The sequence below is a fragment of the Arctopsyche grandis genome, chromosome 8 (genome assembly GCF_051622035.1).
Source record: "Arctopsyche grandis isolate Sample6627 chromosome 8, ASM5162203v2, whole genome shotgun sequence".
NCBI classification, from domain to species: domain Eukaryota; kingdom Metazoa; phylum Arthropoda; class Insecta; order Trichoptera; family Hydropsychidae; genus Arctopsyche; species Arctopsyche grandis.
The window spans coordinates 3600101-3617479 of record NC_135362.1 but is presented as its reverse complement, the minus strand read 5'-3'; the positions used below and the strand labels follow the sequence as shown (position 1 = coordinate 3617479).

At 32.0% G+C, this 17379-nt stretch overlaps 1 protein-coding gene across 1 annotated transcript; it reads left to right on the top strand.

Annotated features, from left to right (window-relative positions):
* Positions 1–1238: 1238 nt before the first annotated feature.
* LOC143915632 (uncharacterized) lies at positions 1239–12287 on the top strand. Its single transcript, XM_077436343.1, has 17 exons — positions 1239–1284; positions 1392–1538; positions 1612–1763; positions 1834–2006; positions 2080–2277; positions 2364–2540; positions 2613–2771; positions 4183–4328; positions 4413–4623; positions 5045–5219; positions 5330–5426; positions 8934–8990; positions 9044–9102; positions 10942–11162; positions 11439–11503; positions 11815–11931; positions 11978–12287. Exons 2-17 carry the CDS (start codon positions 1420–1422, stop codon positions 12285–12287), a joined length of 2436 nt encoding a protein of 811 aa, XP_077292469.1. The 5' UTR covers positions 1239–1284; positions 1392–1419.
* Positions 12288–17379: the final 5092 nt, after the last annotated feature.

Here is a 17379-nt window from a genome sequence, read left to right as displayed (position 1 = left end):
TAAATATTAGAGATAACGAGAACCTATAGAGCAAATTTTATAAAATATAGAGTGAATTATGGGCGTTTAAACAATTCAAATCTGTAATGGGCATATCAAGGCGAAAAGGTTAGAAGACAGTATAACGCGGTTGACGTCGGCGTTGTAGACGTCAGGCAACTCGATGAGTTCGAAATTTGAAACCCGTTGTATACGATATTTTATCTCCAACGTAATGGCAGACGATACATTAACGTATATTGATGACCAAAATGAGCAATATGGCAAAATATGAAAACGATCGGATAAGAGATAAGAGATATAAAAAATGACCACTAACACGAAAGCCATGTGAAACGTAAAGGAGGTAAGTAAAAAATAGTCGTTTTGATAAAAATTTCAGTATCCGATAAAATATACCCAAAATACACAGACACACACATTTTTTTAGATCATGAAAACGTGATCAGTGATCGATTCTGAGTTTGAATCAGTTAAAATACATCTCTGATGACCAAATTCAATGTCATGAATTTTATTCAATCATTTATCATCTGTAGAATTAACACTTTAAATAAATACGTTTCTAATTTTCACGTGACTAAGAACAGCTTGCAATAGAAATCAGTTCATAAGATATTGTACTTCAAATTGCTTACGATTTTTTTCATGAAAACAAATGAATTTTTTCTAAATTTCTGCAATCTAGATAAAATTGTTTTTTCAACTTTTCATTATTTTATCATTTTAAGATACTGATAAAAATTAGACATTGATAAATACTTCAAATTATATAAGTTAAAGAATCTATGTATCATGGTAGTGAAGGTAACCAATATAGAAAATTATTCAAATATCCCTGCGTTGCTCGGGTGTAAATTTTAAAGAATTGAAAATGTTGTAAAAATATTTTTACAACATTCATAATGCTGTTTACACTAAAATTAAAATCAGATAATACTTTAAAAACTAGCAAAAAATATAATAAGCGGAATATCATCAAATATAATAAGTGGAACAATGATCACTCGATCAATAGGTATTAGAATGGACCTGAAATGAATTGTGAACACAATTTATGAACATTTAAAATCAAACATTTCTGTTTGATTTTAATAGAATTCTATTTAAGGTAAAGGAATGTCTACATCCTGTTATCTGTTAGATTATGTCGAATTACGCCTATTATCTGTTAGATAATGTCAGATATGTTTTTATCACACACACAGTAAAATGTATAAATAGTGCAAAATACAGACAGTTTTAAGAGTAATTTTCGAGGGAACGACTTCAATATACAAGAAGGTAAACATTTACATACATATACTGGTCACATTTGTTAAAACAGTCTATTTATACGTCTGACTTTCGGTCGCTTATCTTTCTCCTGTTCCAATTTATTCTATTTTCAGTAAACTCTTAAAGGTTCGTTTTTTGAAAATGGGTGACTTCGATCAGCAGACTCAAATGAAGCATGGATTTTCCCACATACAATGGATGCAAAATTTCTATGCAAAAAATATGTATAGTGATATCAAATTAATAATCAAAAATAAAAGGTAATAACTTTCATCGAATTCAAAAGTATAACATTGTAAACCTGTTGATTTTAATTTATAATGCAATTTTTAGATATGCAGTTCACAAGTCAATTCTGCATATGGCGAGTGCGATGTTTAGACGATTATTGAATGATAATATACGAGTATTGAAAATGGATTCTAAGGATATCCGAGAAATATCTGTGAGCAAAGCTATTGAATTCTTATATAAGGGGACTATAGGTGAGTAGGAACGAATTTTTAATTAATGATTTATTTTTTACTTCAATGAATAACTTTTATTATTTTATAGCAAAACTACAGATAGAGCAGATCGAAAACATTATAAAATTGGCGGAGTTGTGGCAGTTAGATAAGCTAAAAGATTATTGCTATTTATTTGGAGAAAGAATATTTCGAGATAACAGTCAAGTATCACAAAGACTCGAAGATATTGATTATTATTTTATAAATAATTTTCTAGACGTACGTCGGAATCTTAACGTGTCTAAATAGTGCTTTTGAAAAAATATTTAAAATAAATGTTTTGATTTTTAAGATAACAACGAATATACGGTTTCTGAATTTGTCAGTTGAGAATGTGATACAACTGCTTTCTTCCGATGGCTTGAAAGTGACATCAGAAGAGCAGGTCTTCAAAGGGCTATCTCAGTGGGTTAAACATGATTGGATCAACAGGAAGATGGATCTGTATTCACTAATGAAATGTTTAAGGTTACCACTTTGTTCTGTTTCGGTTGGTGGTTTTAATTTTGATATGTATGTATCTAATAATGAGTTGATTTCAAAGATTTGATATTTGTGTCTGTTTTGTTTTTAAAGTTTTTACTGAAAGAAGTGAGGGCTCTGTGCTGTGAATCGGTTGAAGAATGTCAATTACTGTTAGATGCCATACTTTGGCACCAATTTCCCCAAAGAAGATCTTCTCTGAAATTGATGAATTCCGATATCCGAAATTTCGGTAGACGAGTTTTAATTGTGGAAAGACGGTTTTCTGATGTGAGTAGAATAAGCATGTTTTTTTGCACGATTCATGTTACATATATTAAATAGTGTATTATTCTATTTAAGACACCTGGTTTGATCGAAATGTACAATCCGACTACTAATTCATGGACCAATTTCTTTAAAATTGATATAAATATCACAATGTTTTCGGCAGAGACATTTCAAAATAATTTGATTATATTTGGTGGATGGGATACAAAAGAAAACAGGATGAATGATAAGGTATGCAATTATACACACTTCATATGTTATAGTTATTATTGTTATACATTGAATTAGTGCCCCCCCCCCCTCCTCCAACCTCATAGTCATAAATTTAAATAAGGAAAAATAACGAAAATAATATCTCATACTAACAAAAAAACAAGATTTTTATCTTTCGATGACGGGAAAATGGCGCCGAGAAACTTTAAACAAATGAAATTTTATTGTAATTTAAGGATCAAATTGGAAACAATTTTTCATAATAAATATTAAAATTAAAATACTTGATTTTATTATGTATTTTATACCAAAATTTGCTAAATACGCTTAGACGAAACCCGTTCAGCAAAATATCGCGCAAACCAAAATAGTGCGTTGACAAAATTGCGCAACGCATATACATATAAATAAATATTAACAAGAAAATAAATATGAAATCAAGTAATACAAATATTAAAAACATGTATAAGAAAAATCCGATAGAACACAGTAATCTGATATATAATTTCGAAAAAGACTTTTTATATATGTTTGAAAGTATTTTTGGTTGGGGACTTCGAAAACAAAACAAAGTTTCTATGACGACAATCAAATTGGTTGAATATTATATTTTTTTCGATTCAAATAAATTTTATAAAAAAACAAATGAATATTTACTATTAGATTCGCCATGTTTAAGCTGTTTATATTATATTATATTATATTACAAATGCTGAGCGAAGCCGGGTAAAACAACTAGTGATAAAATAAGAAGCGTTGAATAACAAGATAGACATATTAAATATAATTATACATTCTAAATTTAAAATAATATCGAATATATATAATATCGAAAATAAATGATTTTTTTATTTTATCATCATTGTGTTCAATTGGATTTTTCTTTTACATTAGCCCTGTTTTTAATATTTATATTACTTGTTTTTGCATTTATTTTCTTGCTTATATACGCGTGATTTTTTCATTATAGTCCAATATTTTAAATTCCAAATTACAAGATATGAATGAACGAGAATGTAAATTATTACACGTTTTATTTTTTTTTAAATTTTACATGTCCAATTTATTTTTACGTTTTCTACAAAACTTTTGCTAAAATGTACATACATATGTGTATATTAAATGTATGTAGTATACGTATATGTATTATGTGCATGATTAAAATACTTTTATTCGTCTCGCGGTATAGAATATTTGAATGAAAATAATTTCACAAAAACTTATAAAATCTTATTTTTCCATTGATGTCACCCCTGGACTTGTGACGCCACTGCATTGAATAAAAAAAAATAGATGCAATTAAATTTATTTGTATTTTGACGTATTTCTCCCAAATCAATGAAAAAGTTATTGTTGAATTTGCGTGAAGTTTTATTTTGAAATTATTTTAATTATACAGAAAAAAAACTTGAAAGCTTGACTTTTTCAGGTGTATTCGTTCAATTTACACACAAAAAATTTAACCGACTTAGCACCGATGAACAAGGAAAAGTATGATGCAACATCAGTCATTATTAACAAGAGAATCTTTTTTATCGGTGGATACAACGGGGGTTCAGTGGACACCGTAGAAGAGTTAGTGCATTTCGTGATAGTTATCACATCATTCCAATATTGAATTCGGAATATGAATACAGATTTTTCTTTGTTTCGCTTCAGGTATAATATCATTAAAAACAGCTGGAAAACTGTTGCATCCATGAAAAACTGTAGACGCAATCATGCCTCAGTAGTCTATAAGGGAAAAATTTATGTGTTCGGCGGGACTTCTTTTTATTCAAATGACTTAAGTTCGGTTGAAGTATACGACCCAAAAGCAAATCGATGGACGGAGTTAAGTCCGATGACATTGAAAAGAAGAAACTTTCCTGTAAGTTTAAACTTATATATAACTAATACAAAAAAGAACACATGATTTATTATAATTACTGACTGTCTACTGACCTGAATGTATTGAACATTTATGTATATAAAAGTGTAGAAGCCTTGAGCCCAGCAGTTTTGGGGGCGCGGGGAAGACAAAATATATTTATATACATATATATATATACAAAAATATATTATACGAATATGTTTTGTGATCGTGTGAAAATTTGATTTCGAGATTTAAATTGATCCGAATTCAGAATCGATAATTAATACCAAGTTATAATTATATAAAATTTGGTGAACTCCCGTCAACCGAAAGTAACAGAATACTGTTGTTCGATTCGAAAAAATTATATTCCGATAATCATTATTTTTAACGAACTCTCTAACTAGTATCTAATTATTTTTTTTGCGACTTTTAGGCGGTTGTTGTCAACGATTCAATATATTGCATTGGTGGTGACAAAGGTACTGACTATATCGGTCAAGTAGAAAAATTCGATCCCAAGAGTAACAGTTGGACTGAAGTAAGCAATATGCCTGTAAAAGATAATGGATTTCAGGCAATTTATCATGACGAGAAGATAATATGTTTTGGTGAGTTTACACAAACTATAATCCATTATTTCTGGGCATCCGTTCGATATATATATAATTTATATAAATTAGTTTGTGTGTAATTGGTCGATTATTGATATATTTTTCAGGGGGTATGAGAAACAGTAAAATACAGGTGTACGATCCTGCTAAAAAGACGTGGGAAATAATTGGCGAATGTCCAAATCAACGAGCATTTTATGTTGCGTTAATTTTGGAATGAAGCTTTTGAATTGGATTGAATTTCCTAACTTTCACATATATTTATGTATGTATATATATTTTTTTATTTTTTTCAACATACTTTTATATTCACTTACACTATGATTTTTCAAACTATGTACATGTACATACATACATATATACCAAATTAAATTTGAAATGTATATATGTATTTATTTATTGGTATATCTATATGAAAAATTTGTCAATTATGATATTTAATAAAAGCATTAAAAAAACTGGCAAATTCCACATATCTTACATTTTGAGTGGGAACTCATTTTAAATTTTAATTTTGTATTGAAATTCGATGGTCTTATACATTATAGATTTTTGATAATATTATTTTATATGATAATGTATGTCCTTTTTTGATATTGTCGATGTCATCATGTTTGTAGGTCCTGCCCGCACAGTGCTTTATCAGATAACTCTTATAACGTCTGAACTATGATAGTCTTAATGTCGTTGAGTGAAAGGCCGTGAGCGATTTGTCGCGGAGCAAAATTCTGGCCAGTGTCGTATTGGGATAACCTGTAAAGACGCTGTTATGTATGTGTATTAAAACAATTAAACAAATATACATATATCTTGTCTAAATGCATTAAAACTCATGTAAAATAGGTAACAAATCTAAATAACGCACCAAACGTTCTAGCAAAGGTTCTTCGAAACAAATGGTCCAACCAAAGTTGACTGATTTATGTATATATGTACATACATATATTCTTATAAAATCCTCAATTAAACATTCTCGCGTAATAACTCCGCAACTTAAAAATCTAGAACTAACCGCCACCAAACTAACAATTAACAACACCCGTCACATAGTAGTATCCGCTTACAATCCTCCCCAAAAACGATTATTGGTATCCGATCTTAACAAAATATTTAACATTGGTAGTTCAGTAGTGGTAGCTGGTGACTTTAATGCCAAACATCCGTTATGGAGTTGCGTAAACACTGACCAACAAGGCACAACTCTTTTTAAATACATTCAACTAACAGATACAATCTTACTTCATCCGGATTAGGGTTTCTGATTTCCCGGACTTTTTCAATTCCCGGGACACGGGACGGAGCCCGGGATCGTTCCCGGGATCCCGGGACACATGTAAACAATTTTTTTTTTCAATTTAATAAATTTTTATTAATAAAAAAATATTTATTTATTTACAAAACAATACGTAATATATCTATTAACACGAAAAAATGTATTTATGATAGTAAACTTATTTAAAGTAGCTTCTTAAGAATACTAATATATTTAAATGATAATCCGATTGTCTAATTCTAGATTTGGTACAAAACTTTCCAGCAATGGAAATAACTCTTTGAGTTTCGGTCGAAGTTGATTTTATTGTTATAATGGACGAAAACAATTTTTTTCAATTATCGGTTTTTTTTCCTGTCAGCATGTATATTTTATTTTATTTTTTAAAGTCGAGGCTAATTTTTATTTACGTTATTTTGTATATTCGTCTTTGATAACTCCTTATTTAATTCTTCATTCATCGTCAAACACACAATTGTTTCATCTTCATCCGAATCTAAAAGAGTTTCTTCCATTGTGGAATCGTCAATACAAGAAGGATATACTCGCTTCATAATAGATTCACCGTAGGATATAAATTCGCTTTTAGTACAACATTTAAAGAATGTTTTGCTCGGTATAAAATCAGAATTATTTAAATTCTTCTTTCTTCGATTTTAATTTTTGAGAATATTTTACGATTCTTTGTTTATTTGATTTATTATTTCCCTTCGTGCAGTCGTGAAAATGTTGTATGTTTTCAAGATTTTTCTAAATCCAATTCCCGGGATTCAAGATAAAAATTCCCGGGACACGGGACAACAAAAATTCCGTGAATTCCCGGGAATGTCTGTCCCGGGTCGACCCGGGTCAGAAACCCTAGTACTTACGTATGTAGTCGGTCTCCGTGACGAGCCGGTATGTGAAATTACCGAAAATGCAAATATCGGTAATTTAAAAAAAAGGGTGCATGGTAAACGGTACATACTCACTTAATTTGCGCGAGCAGGATACAACAGGAACAAGAGGAACAGGCTTTTCCTCCCGTATTAATGTGCGCGCGCAGACTACGGGAGGAAAAGCCTGTTCCTCTTATTCCTGTTGTATCCTGCTCGCGCAAATTAAGTGAGTATGTACCGTTTACCATGCACCCTTTTTTTTTGATTTTTCGACTTAAGATCTTTCGATTTTCGATCTTTGCCTTCCGATATTTGCGTTTTCGGTAATTTCACATTCCGGCCCGTGAGGTAAACCTGTATGTAGTATATACCAAATTAAATTTGAAATGTGTATATCTATATAAATTTGTGTATATAATATAGTAGCGTACACATTGAATGATAATGTACGGTTAGCATATTCAAATCACTCAGGTGTGATATTATTTTTCATTTCCTAGACGCAAGTTGAAATTTTCCGATTTGTTTATCTATTTTATGTACCACAAAGAAAAAATTCCCTTTTTCTTGGTGTTTTTCCGACGCCGACCACTTTCGAGGAACTTTTTATAATACATTATAATAAACTATAATACATTATTTCTGGGCATCCGTTCGATTCTTGGAATTTATATAAATTAGTTTGTGTGTAATTAGTCGATTATTGTTTTTTTTTCAGGGGGTAGGACTAATAGTAAAATACAGGTGTCCGATCCTGTTAAAAACACGTGGAAAATACTTGGCGAATTTCCAAATCGACGAGTACATTGTGTTGCGTTAATTTTGGAAAGAAGCTTTTGAATTGGATTGAATTTCTTAACTTTCACATATAATCATATATGTATGTATATATATATACATATGTATATTTACTTTTATATTCAATTACATATGTACATACATATGTATATGTATATGTATATATGTATATTTACTTTTATATTCACTTACATATGTACATACATATATGTATACCAAATGAAATTTGAAATTTGTAAATATATGTATGTATAGGTATATCTATATGAAAAATTTGTCAACTGGCAAATTCCACATATTTCGCATATCGAGTGGAAACTCATTTTTATTTTTACATACCTCCCTTACATTTCACATGGTTTTCGTGTAAGTGGTAATTTTTTATATCTCTTATCTCTTATCCGATCGTTTTCATATTTTGCCATATTGCTCATTTTGGTCATCAATATACGTTAATGTATTTTCTGCCATTACGTTGGAGATAAAATATCGTATACAACGCGTATTTAAGATCGACATTTTCGAGTTGGGTGACGTTTAATTCGTCTAACATCTGTGATCTGGCCATATCAGATTTTAATTGTTTAAACGCCTATAATCCACTCTATATTTTATAAAATTTGCTCTATAGGTTCTCGCTATCTCTAATATATAAATATTTATATTTTTAACTCTCATGTGTATATATAAATTTCAAATTTGGCGTGTAGCTTCGTGTAATGTAATACTCGATATATATTGATTTATGACCAAATATGTCAGATCTAACATTTTACTGATGCAAGTACATCTCTTCATTGAGCGTTATCTGCGAGATAAGTATTCAATAATAAGTTATGTTGTATCTAATTGTTAATATGATTTACAATAAGTTTTCCACCAACTAAACAGCAAGGCCACATTTTTTATAGTGTGGTTCCAGCAGTGATGAGTATACATATTTCCAGCAGAAACTCATAACCTCAAATTTCATTGTTTCTTCGTCCAAAACAAACTTTCTAACCAATACAAGCTTAATACACGTACACAGATCAAAAAGTGATATTTTTATTTTTAGTTATCAGCTGATTTAATTTATCTGATGATTGAAAAGTTCATTTCTGTAAATACATAAACTTATTTATGGACAATCATACATTGTCATATTGTCATACTTATTTATGGACAATCATACATTGTACATTGTCATATAATCATACTATTTTCAATTTCATTGTTAATATGATTACAACTTCAATTTTATCATTAAAGCAATCTTAGTATTAATAAGCTATTCTAAACTTTAAGATTCCCGGCATAAATGAGTATACATAATTCCATATACATAATTCCATCCGGCATAAATGAGTATACATAATACATAAATGAGTATACATAACTCTCGTTCCGTAGATGCATATATACAGTTTTAAGATTCAAACATCTTTGCAACTGGACTTGATGACTATGATTTATAGAAATACTACATATTGAGATTTTAAAGTGCCTTTAAAGTCATTTAGATTTGATATTACTCAACAATGAAAATAATTATAAATAATAATTAAATTAATTTGTAAATGATAATTAAATTACTATGTATAAAATGGTTAAAATAATCTGTAAAATATTGTATTCATAAATAAATGTCTGTAGCATTTAAAACAGTGGTACTCTAACATTTTCAGTTGGCGGACCAGCATATATTTTTTAGTAATTCTTATAGGCTGCCTGCGGTATTATAGTAATTTCTGTAACACTAAAAAGTAGAAAATAAAAATATTTAGTAAAAAAAGGTTTTTTAAAAACATACCTCTTTTTGGTTTTGTATATAATTTTATTTAAGTTTTTGAATGAAATTATCTCCCAAGCGGTGAATTCAATAGGATTGAAATTTTTTTTCATGTAATTTCATTTTAAAAAGGATATTACATGTATTGAAAGGGTTCAAAGGAGAATTACAAAGATTCCTTCTGAACTCAAATCACTTTCTTATAATGAAAGATTGAAAAGAATGAATGTCACTACATTGGAGACGAGAAGAACTAGAGGTGACTTAATCGAAGTCTATAAAATATGACAATTATAGTCTATAATTGTCATATGCCTAATCTTATTTCATTCAACATAAACACTCACCTCAGAGGTGATTCGCTTAGACACCAAAAAGATAAATCTAATAAATTGATCAGAGATTCATTCTTTTATAACAGAGTGGTTTCAGTTTGGAATAGTCTTCCCAATGATTTAGTAACCTCTGATAATATTATTGTTTTTAAGAATAAACTTGATACTTTTTTTAAAACCAAAGGATTTTTGTGATTCTTCTTTCCCATAATCCTATTTCTGTTTTTTTTTTTTTTTCTCTTATTTTATTTTAATATTGTTTTTTTAATGTATTTTAATTTTTCTCATTTTTTTATTGCAAATATGTTTGTTCAAACCCCTTGGGCCTATCGGCTTTGCCGCCTCCCCCAAGTATATTAAATAAATAAATAAATTCAAGATTTTAAAGTCCACACTGACGTAGTATGGTCAGATCATCGCCCGCTTTTTGTTGTAATTGCTTCGAATGGTCTGAATCGTTCGAGACCATATCATAATTATCGGCATCGCGACATTGCAACTTGGATGCCACGCAACCCTTTCGACATAATTGCATATTCACTAAAAATAATGAACTCTTTGAATCATATTGTATGTGATAAAAGTCTTTAAAATTGCAATTTGAGAAAATGCACAGATACTGAGCATAAGACATCCATTAATTACCTCTATCATTCGATTGTAGATGTTTTGATAAATGCTGCTTCGACATCGTTTTCTTCACCAACGCATCAAAATAATGATAAGAGGTTTAGGGTGGTTCCTAGGTGGAATGATCGGGTAGCATCATTCTACCTAGATTCAAGGAACTCATTCATAGAATGGGTCTCAGCGGGCCGCCCTTCTACAGGAGAAGTTGCCGACCGACGTCGTCATGCTAGACATGTTTTTAAAAAAGCTCTGAAGGTATGTATGTGTACAGACTCCAGGGATGTTCAATCGAGAGCCCCCCGAAGTCGGTTTTGTAAGATAGCTCGTGGTAAGCGTGGGCGGGGCTGGTTTCCTCAAGGTGCCTTCCTTCGTCGTCGGTGGTCTGGTCTCTGCTGATGTCGGCTGCTCTGCTCTGTCTTTCTCCTTCGTAGTATGCGTGGGATGCGTGATGTGGAAAAAAGGGAGGAAATTGTAAACCAATGAAAACAGGGCGTAAATCTGTTTATGTATTGTGACTGTATTTTGTATAAGTTATACAGAGATCAAGTAGGGGGAAAGGGGGGGAGTAAACAAAGAAACCACGCGTGTCCTTTGAGGTTAGCCACGCGTAGCTCAGTTGTCTGCCTTCTGTACGAAGACAGACCAGGCTTCCTCTGGTGCACACCGGACGGATACTGGAGCTAGTCTCCAAGTATCGTCACCCATCACCAGTGGCTGAGCTGGTGATTTCGGTGGCGAGGAGCTAACTGCGTGTTTATGCCGAAGCCGTTAGGGTGGCCAGCACAAAAATATATCGGCCAACTCGTGGGTCGTAAGGCCACGAAAGCCGACCATCAGACCTAGTCTGAACAGTATGTATGTCAACGCAACGCTATCCAAAGTAATATGCTCTATATCATCGAAATAGAGACTTCAAGCAATTTTGGAATACTACAAATGGTATTTTAGCAGTAAATAATAGTATCCCGGTACATATTAACGGAATTTACAACCAGTCTGTTTCGGATTTGATGGGCATGGCTGAGTTTACAACTCGTTCGTTTTGGCGATGAAGTTGAATCTGCGTTAAGGTCAATATCTGGAGGGAAAGCAACTGGTTGGGACAGCATCAGTACGGATCATGTTCTGCATATTGGCAAGAATTTCTTCATCATATTATCAAGGCTTTTCAATGTGATGATTTTGCATGAACATGTACCTGAAGAGTTTTCAAGGACGACTATTGTTCCTGTCCTCAAGTCATCAAAGCTTGATGCTTCAGTCATTGACAGCTATCGTCCTATTGCTCTAGCCACCATTTTATCTAAAATTCTAGAGAAGATATTGAGTGGCAGATTAAGTGGCTACCTTTTTTCAGCTAATAAAAAGTTTGGATTCTAGAGGCACTGGTCGACGGACATGGCCATCTACACTTTAAAACAGGTAGTGAATTCTTATGCATCGCAAAAAACTTCCGAATACGCCTGTTTTCTAGACTTATCCAAGGCCTTCGATTGAGTGAATCATAATCTACTCTGGTCCAAACAGTTAAAAAGGGGAGCTCCAAGTCAAATCGTGAGGTTTTTAGCATCCTGGCACGGGAATCAGATCAGCCATGAACGCTGGGGGAATGCATACTCTGATCACGCTTCTTTGAAGTGCGGGGTTAGACAGGGTGGGTCAATGTCTCCTGGCTTATTCAACCTGCACATGGATGAACTTTCACATCGCGCGGAGGTCTACGAAAACACTGATTGTGTTAGTAAGAGGATCCTTTATTTATGTTCACTTGTTACAATAGTAATTATATGTAAAAAAGAAGGTCGTTTTCGTTTCTCAGCTTCGGAGCCAATGGGACGTTGCCAGAGATTCATTCTGCATGTTTGTACAAGAGCGATGATTATGCCATCGGCTTCATCTTTAATATGGACGGTATCTAAAAGTGAATTCGTCATTTTATAGTTTTCAACACATTATACATAAACATATTCTTGAATATATGAAATATAAAAAAAAATTGCCGTTCAACAACATTCAGTGAATCATTGGGATACTCCTCGGTGCCTCCACATACATACACTAATCCGTCAAAAACTGCAGCCGTCGAGCCTGATCGCTCGACACCTGCTGACGGAGTATCTCTCTGATGACCGTGACATCGAAAGACAAAGAAGAGCTATTTGTGTGAGGGCAAATATGCTGGCTAGACGGTTTTTACACTCCAGTGTAGAGGTTAAGAGACAATTATTTATGTCCTTTTGTACTAGCCTCTATACTGGTGAATTGTTGCCTTACTTTGAAGTCATTCTCAGGATGAGAGCGGCCTCTCTACGTCTTGCTGCTGCATCTTCTCATTTGCATTCTTCATTGTATGTTCGATGGATGGAACTACACCACCGACCGCCTTGAATAGACATTAAATTATTATTATTTATTATTATTAGACTTATTATTATTTATTATTATTATTATTATTATTATTTATTATTAGTAATATTTATATATTTACTTATGTATTTTTTTTTTCTTTACTATTTTTCAATACTCTTTTTATTATCTATATATTATTTATATGGGCGTTGTAAGTAGAGTAAGAAAAAATTAGACAGCTGGGGGTGTTTTTCACAGGGGTGTGCTCATGTATAATGCCCTCCCGATAACGATTCCGATTTAAATACAATTATATGTATAATATTCGAAGCTCGCGAGTTGTCAATGAACTCTTTATATATTGGCTATCAAAAGTGCGCGATTTAAACACCCGTGAATTGAAAAGCAAGAGTAAATACAACCATACCTGTAAAAATTAACTTCTAGAATAAAACAGACTACTAAATTCTTTCTAAACTTGTCGCACTTTTGTTCCTGCAAGCAGGGCCCGATGAAAAGTTGGTAAACCTACAGAAAGTCAATTACGTAAGTACATATGAATAAAAAAATGTATTTAAGTCTGCATTTTAGCTACATCAGAATCCGTGATCTATTCCGCAGTGTACCAGCACAAAGCTGCACACGCCACGAATATTCTACTTTGACATTTTAATCAAGTATATGATCACAATAAGTTATAGCGAAAAGCCGTATAAAGAGAGGTATAGACGGTGTGTGTGTGTGTGCATTTACATTATCTTGCTAATAATTCAATACATAAAAGAGAACCGAAAACCGAAAACCGGAAATGAACCGATATACATATAGTTTTTACAGAACTGGAACGAAAGAAATAACGGTTTGGGTCCCTGCATATATACAACCAGTGGCGGCTCGTGGATAAGATATCTGGGGGTGCTGCGGTTGATTAAAAATAAAAAAAATGTTTATTTGGATTATAATTTATTATTAACATCAAAATTATCACAATTAAACATTATATGTATTTTATTTCATTATAAAATTGATTCTTCTGTCTTTTTTCCTTGAAAAAAGATCTATCACCTTTTCGTTAAATTTTTTCCTGTTCATAATCATTTTTTTTCAATTGACAGCATAGACAAAGCTGTCAATCTTTCCTGAACCATTGTTTTTCTTATACTCGTATATGTATGTCTTTATTCTATTTATTGATGAAAAACACCGTTCTGGCTCAGAGGTAGTTGAAGTTGTAAGCAGAATTTGAATAAGTTTTGTTATTTCCACACGAACTTTGGATAAATTGATTGCAAAAATAAGTTTTAAAAATATTAATAAAACATTAATACTATGCATTTCTTTCCTTGAGTAAAACACTTCTAATTCAGTTTGAAGTTTTTCTTTATCTAGCATTGGATATGATTCAACGGTTAGTAGTAGATCTTCCATTGGCATTTTCTTTCGGTACTTTTTTCTTTATTAAATAATTTCACAGCTTTTAATGATAAGAAAAAGTATATCTTTCTTTTATACCCTTAATAATAACATCGCACATATTTTTGGCTTCTATAATATGGGCATTCTATTCGTTATAAGAATCTCGTATTTGTATAATGACATTAGTAAAACTTTTTAATTTTAAGTTTTTAACTTTTTCTTTAATTGAAAATGCATCGATATTACTAGATTGCATCTGGTTATAAATAATTTCTACATGCGGCATTAACTTGTGAAAAAGTTCTGACTAAAATAAAAAATTGTATTCAGTAAATTGGAAGAATCTGTTATTGTTTCATCAGTATTTTCGGAAGAATATTTAAGTTATTGAAAACATTGGCTCAGCTTCTCTTGATTTTGATACCATCTTAAATACTTAAAGTGACGTGTGGAAGGAAGTGAAGAAACGTAGAAAGTGTAAGAGGTGTAGGAGGAAAGGCAAAAGGTTCAGAAGAAATGACGAAAAGTGAGGAGCGTGTCGAGCGCACGGCGTGCACACGAACGCAACAAGAAATGTGTATAGCACTGTTGAGAGTGCAGTACGGACCAAGCTTCTAGCTGCCCCCGCGCCCCTCCTTCGCCCACTCGGCATATTCCATCGAAAACCGTACTGCAAAAATCATAAACGATGCCTCACTTTCTGATATTATTACCGCGATGTATGATCATTATTAGGTGTATCGGTGTGCGGGCGAGCTTAATACACGCTTGAATAATATTGATATTTTCATATAATATACATACATTTATGTACATATATAATAATATTAAATTTTTCTCAAATTCCTTGGGGGTGCTGCAGTACCGCAGTGCGTATGGACGAGCCACCACTGTATACAACTATTGTATTGTAGTGTATTGTAAAATCTATAGATGTCAGTGCAATAGCGAAGATTCAAACCGTGTAATTAAATTAAAAAGCTTATTTACAATATCCATAGGGAACAGACGAACTAAGGAAAAGCAATTTTTCTGGTTTTTCCATAAATCTATGGATATAACCCATGACCACACAATTGGAAGCATTACACGCTAACCATGATTGATGCTGCTGCTGAGGTTAAGTTAGGTTAGATTAAGTATAATATACACATATCTATGTAAGTACAGAACGTCTGTTCAATTATTGAAATTGATTGAATTGAACTAGTTATTGTGTTTTGGTTCTTCAATTTTTGATAGTACGATCCTGCTATGAAAAATTGGGAAATGATTGGCGAAAGTCAAAATCGATGATCATATTACATATAAAGATCTGTTCAAACCTATCCAGCACAAACTGGCAGCAGCAGGTATCCTGCAAGTACGGACAGTATTATTTGGTACATTATATGTATATGAATGCTGAAAAGACCTTAATGTGCACTTATGAATTGTGTTATAAAAAAATCTATTTGCGAAATGAGTATATCTATGTTAGTGAGTTAATGTGTATGACTATATTATACTAGTGTAGGGCCCGTTGATTTCAACGGGTGGTTTCGAAAAGAAATTGAAACTCGAATAAAAATAAAGTTAAAGATATGGAATTGACTGGTTTCGGAAAGACAAAGGCAGAAAAAAATGAAAATTATGAAAAAAATTAAAAATATGAAAATAATGAAAAATATGAAAAAAATGAAAAATATGAAAAAAATGAAAAAAACTGAAAAAAATGGAAACAATGAAAAAGATGAAAAATTTGAAAAAAATGAAAAAAATGAAAAAAACTGAAAAAAACTGTAAAAACTGAAAATAATGAAAAATATGAAAAATATGAAAAAAATGAAAAAAAAGGAAAAAAAAATTTTTTTCGATTGTCGACGAAAGCCGAAGTCGATTGTCGATTGTCGACGAAAGCCGAAGTCGATTGTCGATTGTCGACGAAAGCCGAAGTCTATTGTCGATTGTCGACGAAAGCCGAAGATACGCGAATGATTGGTTCCCCATACTTGTAAAGGGTAATCGAATATTATGTACGTAATTTAGAGCATTTTTTCTATAGAGACGGCAGTGTAGTGGTTAGCGTGAATGTTCTGAACGCGGGGACCCCAGCTCGATCCCGCGTTTTGGAATTTATTTTATTTTTCAAATATCGCTAAAATATAAATTAATTTCAATAATTTCAATTAAAAATATATATTTAATTGTTTTATATGAAAAGAAAAAAAAATGGTTCAAAACCTCGCACGATGTCCGAGACCATTAGCTCATTAGACCCATATTCAGGCTATTTGGGGTGATCGGTTCGAGTCGCGACAAAGTCGTCTCGTCGAAAAATGAATTAATCGATTTTTATCGATTCGTTCATTATGTTCGGCGAGAGTTAGGACACACACACACACCCACACACACACCCACACACACACACCCACACACACACCCACACACACACCCACGCACACACCCACACACACACAGATTACCGTCGTTATATATATGATAAGTGATAATTTTAACATCGCCAATCTTATCACACTGACACTCAGTATCGGATATCGATACCTTTATCGTCTATATAAAGAAATATGCATTTTTGAGATATAAGCTTAAATCTTGTCATAAAATTTGTATTCAATTTAAAATTTATATAAACGTCGATAAAAAATTGCAAACGAAATTGTGAAAAATGAACACATATTACACATAATGCTTATGAAAGCATTTA

Coding starts and splice junctions, on each gene's coding strand:
- LOC143915632 (XM_077436343.1), top strand. CDS start 1,420: ATGGGTGACTTCGATCAGCAGACTCAAATGAAGCATGGATTTTCCCAC. Junction 1,764..1,833: donor CTTATATAAGGGGACTATAG/GTGAGTAGGAAC, acceptor ATTATTTTATAG/CAAAACTACAGATAGAGCAG. Junction 2,541..2,612: donor TGGAAAGACGGTTTTCTGAT/GTGAGTAGAATA, acceptor ATTCTATTTAAG/ACACCTGGTTTGATCGAAAT.